This window comes from Callorhinchus milii, unplaced genomic scaffold, assembly GCF_018977255.1.
Source record: "Callorhinchus milii isolate IMCB2004 unplaced genomic scaffold, IMCB_Cmil_1.0 Scaffold3, whole genome shotgun sequence".
In the NCBI taxonomy this organism is placed as follows: Eukaryota; Metazoa; Chordata; class Chondrichthyes; order Chimaeriformes; family Callorhinchidae; genus Callorhinchus; species Callorhinchus milii.
This window is the reverse complement of record NW_024704744.1, coordinates 73,570,207-73,584,948: the sequence shown is the minus strand read 5'-3', so window position 1 is coordinate 73,584,948 and position 14,742 is coordinate 73,570,207. Positions and strand designations below refer to the sequence as shown.

The 14,742-nt window shown below is 37.4% G+C and overlaps 1 protein-coding gene across 2 annotated transcripts in view; it reads left to right on the top strand.

Annotated features, from left to right (window-relative positions):
• The window catches only part of xrn2 (5'-3' exoribonuclease 2), a 47,447-nt gene extending 37,663 nt beyond the window's left edge, over window positions 1–9,784 (top strand). The window contains exons 28-29 of one of the 2 annotated variants that reach the window (XM_007898346.2): window positions 6,362–6,497; window positions 8,290–9,784. In XM_007898346.2, the coding sequence (XP_007896537.1) occupies window positions 6,362–6,497; window positions 8,290–8,349 (196 nt within the window). In that variant the 3' untranslated portion in view covers window positions 8,350–9,784. 2 annotated transcript variants of the gene reach the window in all.
• The last annotated feature ends 4,958 nt before the right edge of the window (window positions 9,785–14,742 follow it).

The following is a 14,742-nucleotide window of genomic DNA, read 5'->3' as shown; positions in this document are numbered from 1 at the left end:
TTCTGGAAATGCAAAAAAGTCAAGTATTTTCTCTTGCTTCTTTTGGACTTGTCTTCATTTTATTCTAATATCCCATTGAGCCAGTGTTCCATTTTGATCCGATATCGTATGGACCTATCAATATTTATAATAATAATTTCATTTGATCATGTCACCAAGATGTTTCGATGCACTTCACAGGAATTTACTGTCAGATGCTGTGACTACGTGAATTTACTGTGAAGTTGTAGGCAAATGCAGGAATATAGATTTGCATATTAAAGTGTTTAATAATACTTGCATTTGATATAGCGCCTTTTCACATCGTTGAGACGTCTCAAAGCGCTTCACAAGGTTTACTGCAAAGTGAATTGACTGAATTTTGAGGGTGAAACATCCTCAAAACGCCTTTCTTTGAGATTCTTAAATTATAGAATGTAATATACATCGTGTCACATGATGGGCACAAAAAGCTGCATCTCCAATGCTTACTTGTTGAAAAGTGCACAACAGTATGTTTTAGAAATATAAGCTTCTCATCTATTCTGGAGATGTGATTAGGGTGTACAAAATTGCACCATACTTGCTAATACTAACGTCGGGTTCTTTTGTCTGTTGAAATGTCTTTTGTTAAATGAACATGCACATATTTAAGGTTTTCTTTTTCTGATGGGCTGAGTTTGTCTGAATCTGAGTTTGTCTGTGGCGGTTTCTGTCCAGATTTCTGAGCATTTTGATGCATCAAAACAGCTTGTTTCTAGTTGATGCATTTTAGGAATTCATTTATTTGATTATATATAAATTATTATATTCACCAAGAGAATCAACACATGATTTAAGACGTACTGTAACTTTCCTCTGAACCAAATTATTTTAATAATAATCCTTGCATTTGATATAGCGCCTTACAATGTCATCAATGTCTCAAAGCGCTTCACAGGATATACTTTAAAGTGGTTTCACTGTATAATTTGTTTGTGAAATGTGGTACAGTGGAGTGACCAATTTTTATTTGGGAGATTTGTTATCTTAAGGAAATAAATTAAAGAATTAATTAATACCAATATTCTGATTTTAGGTCCGGATGCAAATTACTTCAGTGATTCCTCTAAACTATGATTAAAATAAAAATAAGTAAAGATAAAAATCCGTGACAGGTTAAAGTCTTGTTTCTTAGAATGGCAATCTTCAAAAAATAAACTGCCTTTGTGAATCATGGAGTTTTTTTGCAGAATGTAGCTGATAATTGTTGGCACATTAAAAACATCATGAAGATGGTAGAGGTGGTTGCATACCATTGTTACAGAACCAGAAAAGACTATTGAGGTCCATCTGGCTGGTAAAGTAAAAGACAATCATACACTATTCTTATGTGTTTTACGCCTCAATGGATTTCTTTCTCATCTAGAAACAGCAGTAAGAGTCACCTGGAGCAGTCACCTTATCAATTGAGAAACACAGTGGCATACCAGTGATCTTTGCACATGCAATAATTTCTCATGTAGGTAGCCAGTGTAACTATCCTCAATTTACCATATCCTGATTCAGAAACTTTTGGGAGAGATGCAGATACTTCAATAATTGTAGGAAAAAGTCAGGCAAATGGGTCTGAATGGATTGCTCTTTCAAAGAGCCAGCACAGACCTTTTGGGCTAAAAGGCCTTCTGTGCTGTAAATTTCTATGGTTCTGTACCGTAGCATTCCATTTAATTCAACATAAGTGCTGGAAATATGTTTTGGTTTAGTGCTACTCCATTTATACATTTTTAAAAAGTGCGAGGATTTTATCTCCCTGATTTTTGGATTTTTATTACTCTCAAGTGAAATTCCTGGTCAGCGATTCTAGTTGTAACTAGAATCTAACATTTGATAAAGCATCTTTCGCACTGGGAGGACATCTTGAAAATTGCTTGAAAATCATTCCTGCCTCGGGTTGCATTCTTTCATGATCCTGGAATTTCGGGATTTAAATATCCAGAATCCTGGAATCACAGATCTTACTTCGGCCAGGAAACCTGTGGTCATTCTCTGCACCAGTAGGGCACCTAGGAGAGAGCGTACCTCCGTGTGGAAGTTGCTTAGGAGGTTTAAACATCCTCGCAGGATCAGGTGGCCTTTTTTGAACAGGAAGGCCGACCCCCACGCCCCCTCCTGCCCGATCTATATACAATCCCGAAAGCAATGAGGATTCTGGGAACATCATTACCATATGGGAATGTAATTCTTGGGATTGCAACCCCTAATTCCTGCAGTGTGGCAGGAAGTCATGCTTATGGATGGGTTTAGGTTGATGGGTTAATCAACCTGGTCTATAGAAGTCATTGAAGCAATTATTTCAAACATTGAAAATACTTCCCAACACTGAGGCAGCAAATGCAGACCGTTTTTAGATTATTCTGATTAGAATAAGTTTACTTAGGTTTTGGAATGGCCTATTTTCCATATTTTGCCCAATTTTGCGCCTTTTGGTTTTGACCAGTTTTACACTGTATTTCAAACATGAACTTTGACCTTATTCATCTGTCCTGACTCGCCTGAATTAGAATGGTGTTCCCTTTTAGCTTTATTAAAATAAGAAATTGCATGCCAATTAAAGATTTGTAATTTTACAAAACTTTAAGTACTTTTCGTGGTAAACTTGTTTTGGAAGCTTATTTCCCCTTAGGTCTATTGCCTTTGACTTTATTGCATGTTATTTGTAACTAACATTCTGCTTTGAAAGCTTAAACAAGTATTGGGTTTATGGGTAGGCTAAACAGATTTTTTTCTTAAGGAGGTTCATGGGGCTTAATGAGGTATGACTAATGTGTTCCACTATTATCATGTTGTGCTGGAACCACAGTATTAGTACAGACGGACCATTGATTCTTGCTACAAACCTCTTGAAGTACTAATCAGCTTCTTTGGTACAACTTTTTAGGCCTGACAAGTCTATTGTGGGGCAGTGTCACTGTAGGTCAGTAGTTATTAGTGGCAACCGAAAACAGTTTCTTTAACTACTTAACATTGAACCAAATTAAATACAGAAGAAAGTTGGGGGAGGATTACTGCATTTGCAGAGTACCATAGTACTGTGCTGTAGAAAGAATGTGACATGATTTTGTAATCGGGGATGTTGCAAAAACGCTGAATTTTTGTCTGCGAAATTGAATTAACTTTGTAATTTAACTGAAAATATTTCTTCAGTGTTGATGCATTTTTAGTTGATTGTTTATTAGTTTATATTTTTACTTGTAATGGCCATTTTTGTAAAGAGCCTATCCAAATGATTCCAAATGCTATTCTTGGCTTCAACGTTTCTTTACAGTATGATATTTTCCAATCTTTAGTGGACGACTGTAAAATTCTTTTTAATCTCTAATTTAAAATGAGAAGGAGAGAAAGGTTTTTAGTTTAAAAACAGGAAAAGTGGTATAGGTCCAGGAGACTAAGAAGCATGCTTTCTCTTGCACTATTAATGATTGGGAGAAACATATCAAAGTGTTTCTTTTTGTGTGTGGAACACCCCACAGCCCAAACAGACTGCCCTGAATCAAAAAGCATATTGAGTTGTAGATCTCCCTGCCATTATCAGTGTTGAACATGTATGTGATTTGTTGATTGAGTAATACATAAAACAAGTATGCAGTCCCTTCAAGTAATGCTCTGTGTAAGTTTAAGCAACAGCTGGCAATTTGCACACATTTTGTAAGAGTCAACCTGAATTGTCTGAATTAAGGTGAATGCTGTATCATTTTTGTGTAGTATCTTCTGAATGGAACAATTGTATAACTGCATAAAATATAGTCCCCATTTTAATTTTTGGAAATCTTTGATACTTGCTGATCAAAAGTAGTCTTTATCTGTGCTTTTAAGTTGTCTGAAAGGAAGTACTTGTCTGTTAATTATTGTACGTTAACTGAGAACAAGGGATGTTCCTTGGTCCGTACTTCATGAAATGGAGGGGGAGGGGAAATAACACAAACTACCTTTTTGAAATCTGGGAAACTGATTATTCAGATTTAGGGAATCCATGTTGAGGATGGTGCAGTTCTGACCCCTTTAAGAAGCATTAAACTGCACATGGTGAAAATTATGTATTCATAAATTCATAGCAACTAAGCTGAAGATAAAGCTAACCTAAAAATACAGGGGCTAAAGCATCTTAAGCTGTAGTGAGCTGTTTTATTTTAGAAAGTTTTATGATTTTTGTACATAAAATGAAATGTTTCATTGAAATGTTGTAGATTCATGCATCCTTTCTATTTAGACATTGTTTGTTTGCAGTCCCCATAAATCACATTCTAAAATTATTACCAATTTAAGATTTTAAATTGCTCAACAACAAAACATTTTTTTGTGAGGCATCTCTGCTGGCATACTGGTTTAGTAATTGACGTGGATTCTTATTCCCATATAAACTGTACACCAAATGTCAGTCTGCCTCTGCCAATTAGTGCTTGTGTTGCTAGGTCACCGTGGTCAATTGAAACTGCATCAATAGGACTTGAAAAGGTTTCTTCCCGATCAGACCTTCTGACATATTGAGTAGCATAATGGATGGGAAAATACAGCCAAGGCCCTACCCTAGATTCAAAATACTCAGCCGTAAGAATTCATTTACAACCTGCAATTAACTGGAAAGAATGGGCTTCATGAAAGTGTCTGGGTATTTAGAAAATAAAGCCGTATTCTGTGGTCTGATTTGTTTACTACTTGCGTGGATTTTTTTTGGATGCAGCTAAGAACGGGTTTTTCTCTTCCTGGGCTCCTCAAAAAAGAGTTTGATTCATTATAGTCAGATTTAGGATATCCTCAGTCTAGAATTCACATGCATAACATTTTAGACTCGTTGATTATCTTGTCACCATGGAAGTATTTAACGTGCTTTTAAGCTTAAGATGGTATTCTGATTACTGGAAAAATACTTATCATGGATGTATTTACGAATCATAATTTGATTTTGCTAATACAAAATATGGCTGTTTAAAGCTGAGGTTTAAGAGCATAGTTTAAGTAGGATGGTTACAGAACATCGAAATGAAGATAATAACATCTGAAATGTTAACTCTTTGCTCACCAGACTTCGCAGCTCTTCCATCCACAGGCTGCAGATTATTCAGAACACTGCTGCTCATGTCCTCCTCCGCACCAAACTCAATGAGCCGATCATCAACCAGAACAAAATTACATTTGTACAGCGCTTTTCTCATTGGGAAGACATCCTAAGGCACTGGACAATCAATGTTTTGGATGCGAGCTGGGGGTCAGGATCGGGGCGGGTGGAGAGCAGGGGGCGGAAGGAGGGTGACCGAAGGCACGGTCGAAGAGGAAGGTCTTGAAGGAGGCAAGGGAGGCGCGAGTCAGAGGGACTACGGGATGGAGTTCCAGAGGGTGGTGGCAAAAGGCCTGGGGTGGGCGAGGCGGGGGTCGGTACCTGCTGAGCGGCGGATCACCCCGTCCTTGCCTGGCTTTATTAGCTCCCCATCCCCCAGCGATTTGAATTTAAGATCTTTGTCTTCACTTTCATAGCCTTTCAGCGCCTTGCTCCTCTAACTCTGCGACCTACTTAAACTTTATCAACCTTCCTGCTCTCTCCACTTTGCGGGCACTGGCCTATCCACGTCCCTCACCTGCCTTGCCATCGGCCGTCGGGCCTTCAGATTTCTGCCCCCAGCCTCTGGAATTCCCTCCTGGAATCCCTTTGCCTTGCCCCTCCCTTGCCTCCTTTTAAGCCCGCTTGAAGATCTTCCTCTTCAGTCATCTTCCCCCCACATCTCCTTGGCCCCCATCCCTCTTGATTCCAATCCCCCAGCTCGGGTGCAAACCCTTGGGTGCATCCGAGCTGGGGGTTGAAATCCTCTTGGGGTGTCATCCCGACTTGAAAGGCATTATATAAATGTAGTTTATTGTTGTTGCTTTTTAAATCTGTTGAATTGCACCAGGTCTCCTATAAAAAAGATGTGGCATGGAAAATTGCTTCAAAAAAACAATTCTCTCAAACATCTAGAACTTTTTGATATGTGATATTAATAAGTATACATTATTTAAAATGTATTTGTATTACTTGGGTTACATATTAAATCTATAATGAATATACTTGGAAGGAGGATTCGGGCAAGCTTGCACATGCAATGTCCTGTCTTGAGTTTCTGCTGGACCATTGTGGTCATATAGGTAAGGCTAGATGCTTCCTCGCGGCGAAGGAATGTTTGGATATACTTTGGAGAGGTTTTGTGAAACTTCAGGAAGCTAACTGGAATTGTATTGCAGAGGTTTATGAATAGATCCCTCTATTGGTTTAAAAAAAATGCTTTACCTGGTAGGAAATGGAATCTAAAACTTTACTGATTGAAAACTGATGCAAAGATAACATTAACCACAAACTATTTTTGTGACACAGAAGTGCTGAACAGTCCTTGGTATGGAATCGCATGATGCAGGCACAGACCAGTTTGTTCCAGCAGGCTCAACAGAGACTTGCATCAGGATTGTCAATCCAATACCATCAAAGGCCAGATGATCGAAGAGGACGACAGGTAATTTGAATGAAAAGCGATGCTAATTGCAGACTTTTAAAATTTTGTGCTCAACTATGATATTCTGTGAAAATCCACAATAAATTTTCAAAAATCTGATTGACCTAACATTTAAGGTTGCCTTAACCCTAAAGCACACTAATTTTAAAAACCTGCCTGTTGTTTCCCTACTAATTTGCTCCTGTAAGTTATCTTTCCCACACTTCATATGCTCCCCTCCTTCCCCAGAATTAGCTTGGGCACTAAAAGAGCTGCTGGAAGAAAAGAGTAAAGCATATGAGTGAGCTGGCAGCTATTTTTGTCCACCTGTGGATTCAGGAAGTATGTATTAATTGTTAGTTTCAGACCCTAGTATACAAAAGTGAATATATTGTAAACTTTAAACATAAAGGTTACAAGATGAACTTAGTGGAAATCAACAATCTTGTGGCTGGGGGTAATCAATAAAAACTTGATTTTTGTTCCCTTGATTATAAGCCAAATAGAAAACTGGCCTGAAATTCTTTCACAAATATTGGCAACCTCTAGGATAAGACACATTTATCGTATCAGGGAGCTTGAAAATATGTTAAAGCTAATTTTGTAAAGCAGTTATTACGCTTCACACTTTACAATAGATAATTTGTTTATTTTTGAAGTGATCATATTTAGCACATTTGAAGCGCGGTTGACAGCTCCATAAATCCATAGTCAATCTTGTTTTTATTGCTCTCAGCCTTCCAGTATTTTTCAAAAAATTATTGATTTTCCTGTGTGCCCTTCATAAGCATTTCTATTGCTTATGAAGGTCATGCAGTTTTACTGTCATTTATACATACTAGTCTGTTCAGCACGTGATTTGATTAGCTGATGAGAAATGGATTGATTAGCTTATACTTAGGGCTTTTGGATTTCAGTCTCAACCAACCACCCCCCCCCCCCCCCCCCCCCCCCGATCCAACACCCCCACTTACAAAAGTCAGTGTTTATTCAAAAAAATACCGGAAATGGTTACCTGTCTGATGCCAATTGCGCATGCATTACTCTTACTCGCCACCTCTCCCTTCCGTGTGACTCCCTCATCTCACAAATGAGTCACCAGGTGCACCTTCGCACTTGGAGCGGAGATGTGCCCCACTCGAGCACAGTGCCTACATCTTCCCACATTTGTGTGAGAGGAGGGAGACACTACACATGCATGAAGGCGCCAGGTGCCTCTCTCCTCCATATATGCGGGCGTGTCTGAATCTTCTCATTACACATAAGTGAAAGCCCCCCCCCCAAAAAAACAAAACTGATCTGTTTGAAGAACTGAAATTATTAAATTGAAAAATTTAAATTTTGAATTCTGAAAACCAGAAGTCCTTCTATTTATTCTCTATTTTCTTCAATGTTACATCTAAGCTTGAGATTCCTATGTTCTAAATTGAAGGTGTCCTGTACTCCATGAAAGCTGCCAACTAACTTTTCAACAGCCTATGATGACTTAAGTTTGAGATCAATGATTTATTGATGGAAAAACAAAAGTATGGTGGGCAAGCTTGGTTGTATCAAGCTTACATAAACTTACATAGATCTTACAGTATAGAAACAGAGCAATACAGCCTATAGGGTTTATACTCCACATGAGTGTCCACTCACTCCTTACTCTCTCCAATAACTTCTATTTCCTTCTCCCATATTTGTCTCTCCCTTGTATTTATTAGCATAAATTTTTAGTTTATTGCTTTTCTATGCCTGCTTACAATATAAATATTTTAATTTTCCCAGTGTATGTCCATGATTAAATTGTGAGGTAATTTTGTTTTATTAGGGCTATTCTGGAAGACAATACCCATTGCCACCAGATGCTGGAAGATACAACTGGAATTGAGAGCTCTAACTGGATATCCAACACAAGTGCTATGCCTTACAGAGTCCAGTTAATTAAACAGCAGTCATTCAAGCTGAATTTTAACAGTACCTGTAAAGAATTTTCAATTATTTTTTAATGTGAAATTATAATTGATACTTGTTTTCAGTATTTTGTGCTGCATGTTTCATGTTCTGTAAAATGGATTTGGCATTTTCCATTTTTTAAAATTGTGTAGGTTGGGGATTCAGGGCAAGATAAATATTATGCAGAATGCATACAAATAGTTTGTTACTATTACAATGGGTTTGTATGTCAAGTCAATTAGTGAAACAAATTGAGTTTTTATTCTTGTAGTGTACATTGTACAGTAGAACTGATCTTCAGTAAAAATGCTTTACCATTTATGGTTTTGGTTTCCCACTGTTTAAGATTTTTTTCTTTATCCAATTCATAATTTTCTTGAAGGTGATTCAGTTTTGCTGGTAAGATCCAAGTGTAATTAGTTTTTCACATTTTCTTTCTCAATGTCTGTGACCATTTAACAGAAGATAAAGAAAGCTGAGTAATTTTGAATACTGTGCAGATTGGAATGTTTCTCTTCATCTGGAGGTCACTTTGGATGATATTGGGAACAAGGTAAAATTAGTTCTTGAATTGCTATGTAATTGAAAAAATTATGAAACCAAAGGGAACAATTGGTCTTTAGCGAGAGCTAGCATGAAACTTGGTTTAAAGGGAACAGGTGATGCAGGCTTTTAAAAATATTGTAGGGGTGGCACTAATCAAAAAGAGAAAGAAATTTCTCCCATTGTCCTGGCCAACAGTCCTGCAGATGAAATTAGGCATTCATTAAATGACTGTGGGAAATTGATGCTTGCAAATTGACTGCTGCATTTGTCTACAAAATAGTCATCATCTTTACAGTAAATCCTGTGAAGTGTTTGAGAGGTTCTCCCAGCATGAAAGGCACACTATCAACTGCAAGGATTATTATTAACGACAGGGGTTTATGGTGAGCCAAAATGTAAGAACCAGAGGATGCAGTCGTAAGTTTAAAGAAGATGAGTTGAACAACTGTTTTGTGCTTAATTGTTATGGCGAAGGCTGCTTACTGCAATGGATGCGGTTCAGTTTGTGGTTCAAAAGGAAATTTAATCAGTTTCGAACCAGCAGAAAGTAGGTACGTGTTTGCGACAGGAAAAATAATAGTGGTGCTAGGGTTGGGGCTAGATGGGTGTTGGGTTGAAAGAATGGAATGAAGAAAATTCCAAAAGCTCTCTACAGACCTCTGGCCAATTTTTGAAGTTAGTGTGGACTGAAAATTTTACCACCTTTTGACAGTGTTTATAATTTCTAAGAATTTGCTTCCTGTGTTTCATACTTAAAATGTTTAGTTACTGAAAATCTTGCACATTAATTTTTTTCATTGCATAATAAATTCTTGTTCAGTTTTTGCAATTGTACTAATTTTTTTCCTGAATTTAACTGCAACTTTGCATTCACAATTTGTATGGTGGGAAATTGGGACTATTTGTGTCTGTTAGATTTTCACCAAATGTTCGATACCACCTCTCAAAACATTGACATTCTATTCTTTGTTCATTTCCCTTGGATATCATCCAAACTGGAGAATAATACTAATAACCTTTCCTTGCATTTGGTACAGTGCCTTATCACGTCTTCGAGACGTCTCAAAACGCTTCACAGAAGCGTCGCAGCCAATTGCGCACAGCAGTGTCCCACAAACAGTCATGGATTGAGTGACTAATTTATTTAGTTTTAAAAGCAAATATTACCCGCAGAAAAGCAATCCGCCAATTGACTAACAACCAGGTCCTACTTACTGCTCGGTAAACAGGTGTGTAGAGTAAGCAAACTTGCCCAACGTTTCGCCCTGCTGGGAATGGAATCCAGGTCACTCACTTGCTAGACGAATCCTCTAACCACTGAGCTACAGGACTACAGAATAATCTTGATCCATGCCTTCTTAAATTTGACATGTGCTGCCCTGGCCACAATTTTATTCTGGACATTATTTGAATCTAGCCGTTGAATTTCTGCAGGCTACTGAACCTGTAGGAAAACTTTTACCAACCCAATTACTGCTTTTCATTTGCCTCCTCCTCTGAATGTAAAGTTGCAATGAAACTTAGGAACATTTGATACAAGTGTAGAAACTGAACAGCCAAGCCCAATATCTTCACACGATGGACATTCCAAAACATGTTACTGGAGATGAATGCTGTATTTTTGGTCTTCCCAAGACCAGAGGTGATTAGACCAACTTTAACATCCCACTACTGGTTAGGCTGCAACAATCAGAGGATGGAACTTATCATATATCAGTATGTATGGCATCCTGAAAATCTTACGAAGAATCAAAAATGACACTAAAAGTGAAATATTAATTTGCAACCAAAGGGTGGCACAACCCATCTAGTTTTATTGCAGCATTACTTAGGCTGTAAATCTCAGCACTGATTTCAGCAGAAACATTCAATGACTCAGATATTTGTTTCCCTGTTCCATCCACCATTAAACGCACATTGGTGGAAACTCAATAGATTTGATTTGTATCCATCATCATTTCAAAGCTTTGCTGCTTACATTTGAACCAATCTCTGCAAGTCCCATCACCCAAATTCTCACTTGTCTCCACTTGCTCCATCATCAAAGTCCTTATCCTAACCTATGAATCCATATATCCATAACGTCTCCTTTTCTCTACCCTCTTCCACTCATCTAACTGGCTTCCTGGTGTTCTCTGTATCATTGGTGACTGAAACGTTATTCCCTATACCTCTAATTTCTGGAACACTTCCCTACTACACTCCATCTCACCCCCTCATTCTGTCTTTGATAAGTTCTGCCTTATCCTACTCTTTCCACCATCTTGGTGATCAGCAACATCCCTATGAAGTGTACTGAGACATTGCCCTATGTAAAAGGCGGTATTTGCTTGTCGAAGAGAATCCGATTTGGGACCCTTAAAGAAATATTATTCTGGGACTTCAAGGTATAAACTATGAAGATGAGCACTCTGGGATGCTGCACTACCTGAGGGCTGCTATATAAATGCAAGTTATTGTTTCATGAAACCAATTGCAGTTTCATTTAAGAAACAAAGGAATACAATCCAGGTTTCTAGAGGTAAGGAATGTAAATGTAAACAACTTATTTAATTTAGGTTGTGAGCACAGAACAAGAGTGCAAAGGAACAGGTATCAAGCAAGAGTGGAACAATTTTTCTCCAGCAATCTAGTGGAACAGACATCCTAACGAAAGGTTTGACTTGTATTCAAAGGCCTTCAAAAGCTTGAATAAGTATTCGGTTAAGGAAGGGATTGTAGGACATATGTAAAGTTAGAGAATCATTTGGAACACAATGTTGGAGTTATGGAAATGTGCTTCTGAAAAGGAATCTATCAAAAAGAAATCATTTATTTTATAAAATGTGTTAGAATTTCTGTAATTTGAGTTTTCCTTTTGAAGGGCAGGGAGACACTAGGGTAATGAAATATGTGTCATGTTAATATTGGGGAAAAAGTTGCCTATGGACTGGGAGAAACAAGCTTGATTGAACACATGCCTGTTTCTGATTCCATACTTTTATTTAACGTGTTAGTCATACAACTTCTGAATTGGATTTTACCTAGCAGTAAGTAGGAACCTGGCTGTTAGTTGATTGGCGGATCGCTTTTCCTTGAAAAAATTCCTTGAAAATAATAATAATAATTTGGACTGTTTGTGGGATACTACTGTGCGCAATTGGGTGCTGTGTTTCACCCACAAAATATACAGTCAATTCACTTCAAAGTTTACGTGGAGACCTGTAGCTCAGTGGTTAGAGCACTCGCTTTGCAAACGAGAGACCTGAGTTCAATTCCAGGCAGAGGGCGAAACCTTGGGCAAGTTTCCTTACTCCACACGCCTAATAATAATCCCTCCAAAAACCAAAAACAATAATAAATTGGTCATTTTCAATCTACGACTGTTTGTGGGACATTGCTGTGCGCAATTGGCTGCCGCGTTCGCCCATAAATATACAGTCAATTCACTTTACAGTGTGTTCTGTGAAGCGCTTTGGGACGTCCTCCCGACGTGAAAAGCGCTATATCAAATGCAAGGATTATTATTATTATTATTATTATTATGACCAACACTACATTAAATACAAAAAAAAATTTAATTGGTGGCCGCTGCAGATTTTGTGATATCTACAATCTTTACAGTATGTACTTTTCTCAGAGATGGCCACTGGATCCTGGCACTAATGTCACCTTACAAAGACTTAACAACTGTGAGGATACTTTGGGTGTAGTTGATGTAGCCCAAGATACAAGGAAATTGGAAACTAAATGAGCTATGGTGCTCCTCAAAGAATGAACATAACGCAGGTCATAAATGTGTGCACCATACCTTCGATTGACATCATCAAATCTCTTCATCCATTTTTGTCCATCACTACATTTATAAAATTTTCCAGGACATTTTATTTGAAAAGTGCTTTTTAAATGTAAGCTGTTAATTATAATTTTTATATAATAATTTTTATATAATAATTACTAATCATTGTTGCATTTGATATAGCTCCTTATGTCATCAAGACTTCTCAAGCATTTCACAGTTTATGTTGTGTACAGAATTCTGTACGACCACAGCTCTGGCACAAATTGTAGCTCCCATCTGACAAATTGGCATTGAGAGACATCTTAACTATGCATGGATTTCTTACTTCAGTTGTAAATTACCATCACACAAAAACTTCACTTTGAAAGCTTCCAATACTAAGTGGAAACAATTTGTTTGTTTGTACCAGGATAACAAACATAATGCTTTGCAGTTTGATATTGTGTTCTTTTAATAATCTCTCTTGCCTCAGGATCTATCACCGAATTTCTTAAAGAGTTCATATGCTAGTTACTAAAGCCTATTAACCATTTTCTGGCAGGAAACTCAATTGGAAGAAATCTGGTGATCTCTAAGCATGGAAATCACTTCTCCTAGACCATTATGCAAACTTGGAATTGAATCTTTTTATTGAAAGGATTCTCATCCATTTTTGACATGGTAAGGCTCTCAGCAAAAGCAATCAATGCCATGTTGATTAATTCCTGCAACAAACAGATTGGAGAAGTAACTTAATAAAAATTGATTTGTAGGTTTCAGTTGTAGGTTCATAGAGAAATAAATAGATACTTCAAGAAACACAACATATGCTAGAGTTCAATGAATAGTGAGATGTGAGGATAGGAGACTATTTTGGATTTGTCGCTTGGACTACGTTTGGGGATCGAGCAGTATCTTTTAAGAACTTCGAGGATTTACTGGATGGAGTCTTTTGAAATAGCAAAATTGATGGGCTGAATGGTCTTTCATTTTTGATTCTTTATTTTGTTTTTTACAAGAATTTATATGATCCCAAAAGAATCATGGTGGTTTATCTGACCAGATATGTGCTTAACCCATAGATCTCTGTGATGTTGCTTCTTATAGATAAAAATAAAGTAGTGTAAAATGTTTATTAGTTAGCAGTGTATGATTAAATGTGTTAAATGCTCTTTGTCACTTGCTAACTTTCCACTAATAGTTTATCTGGTTCGTTATGTAAGCAGTTTCAATTGATTATCTGCAAGTCAGCTGTGTGGAGTACTCTGCACTATAGAAGTATTATCTTGAAAGCTGAAAAGGAAGAACTTTTAGTGCTCAATTTGGTGGTTGATGCACAATAATGAATACAAGTATCCTTCATGTAGATTATTGTCTCACATTGCTTGCTCGTACAGTGAGCAAGGAAGGAGGGAAAGGGGTTCATATACATTGACAAAGAGTTAGGTATTCAGTTATGGCAGGATTTAAACAGATGGACAGAGGGTGAGACAGCATAATAGTGAAGTGCTAGAACATGAAAGGATTTATTGGTAAGGATGAGGACCTGAAATCTTTCCATTGACAAATGGGGAGACAGTGGGATCCAGTGAGGACTGGGGTTGCAGGCATGTGGAGTTTGGTACAAGTGAGAATGTGGGTGGCAGAGTTTTGTATCAACTGGAGCTAATAATCGACTTTGTAATGAAGAAGTACACAAAATATACATTAGAAGAGAAAAGCAAAGAATCCTAGTGGTTCACATACAAAAATCTTTAACTGTAAATAAAAGTTGTCAAAGCTGTTAAAAAAAACAAGTTTTATAAATTTTATAAATGCATGGTATGCAAAATCAATGAGGTAATTGTAAACCTGATTAAATCATTAGTTACACTTCTGTTGAGTATTGAATGCAGTTTGGGGCACTCAAGGGTATCAATTGCATGAAGAGTAAATGTGTTAGAATTAATATGGGATGAGAGACTTTTGTTATAATAATAACAATATTATAATAATCCTTGCATTTGATAGTGCTTTTTCACA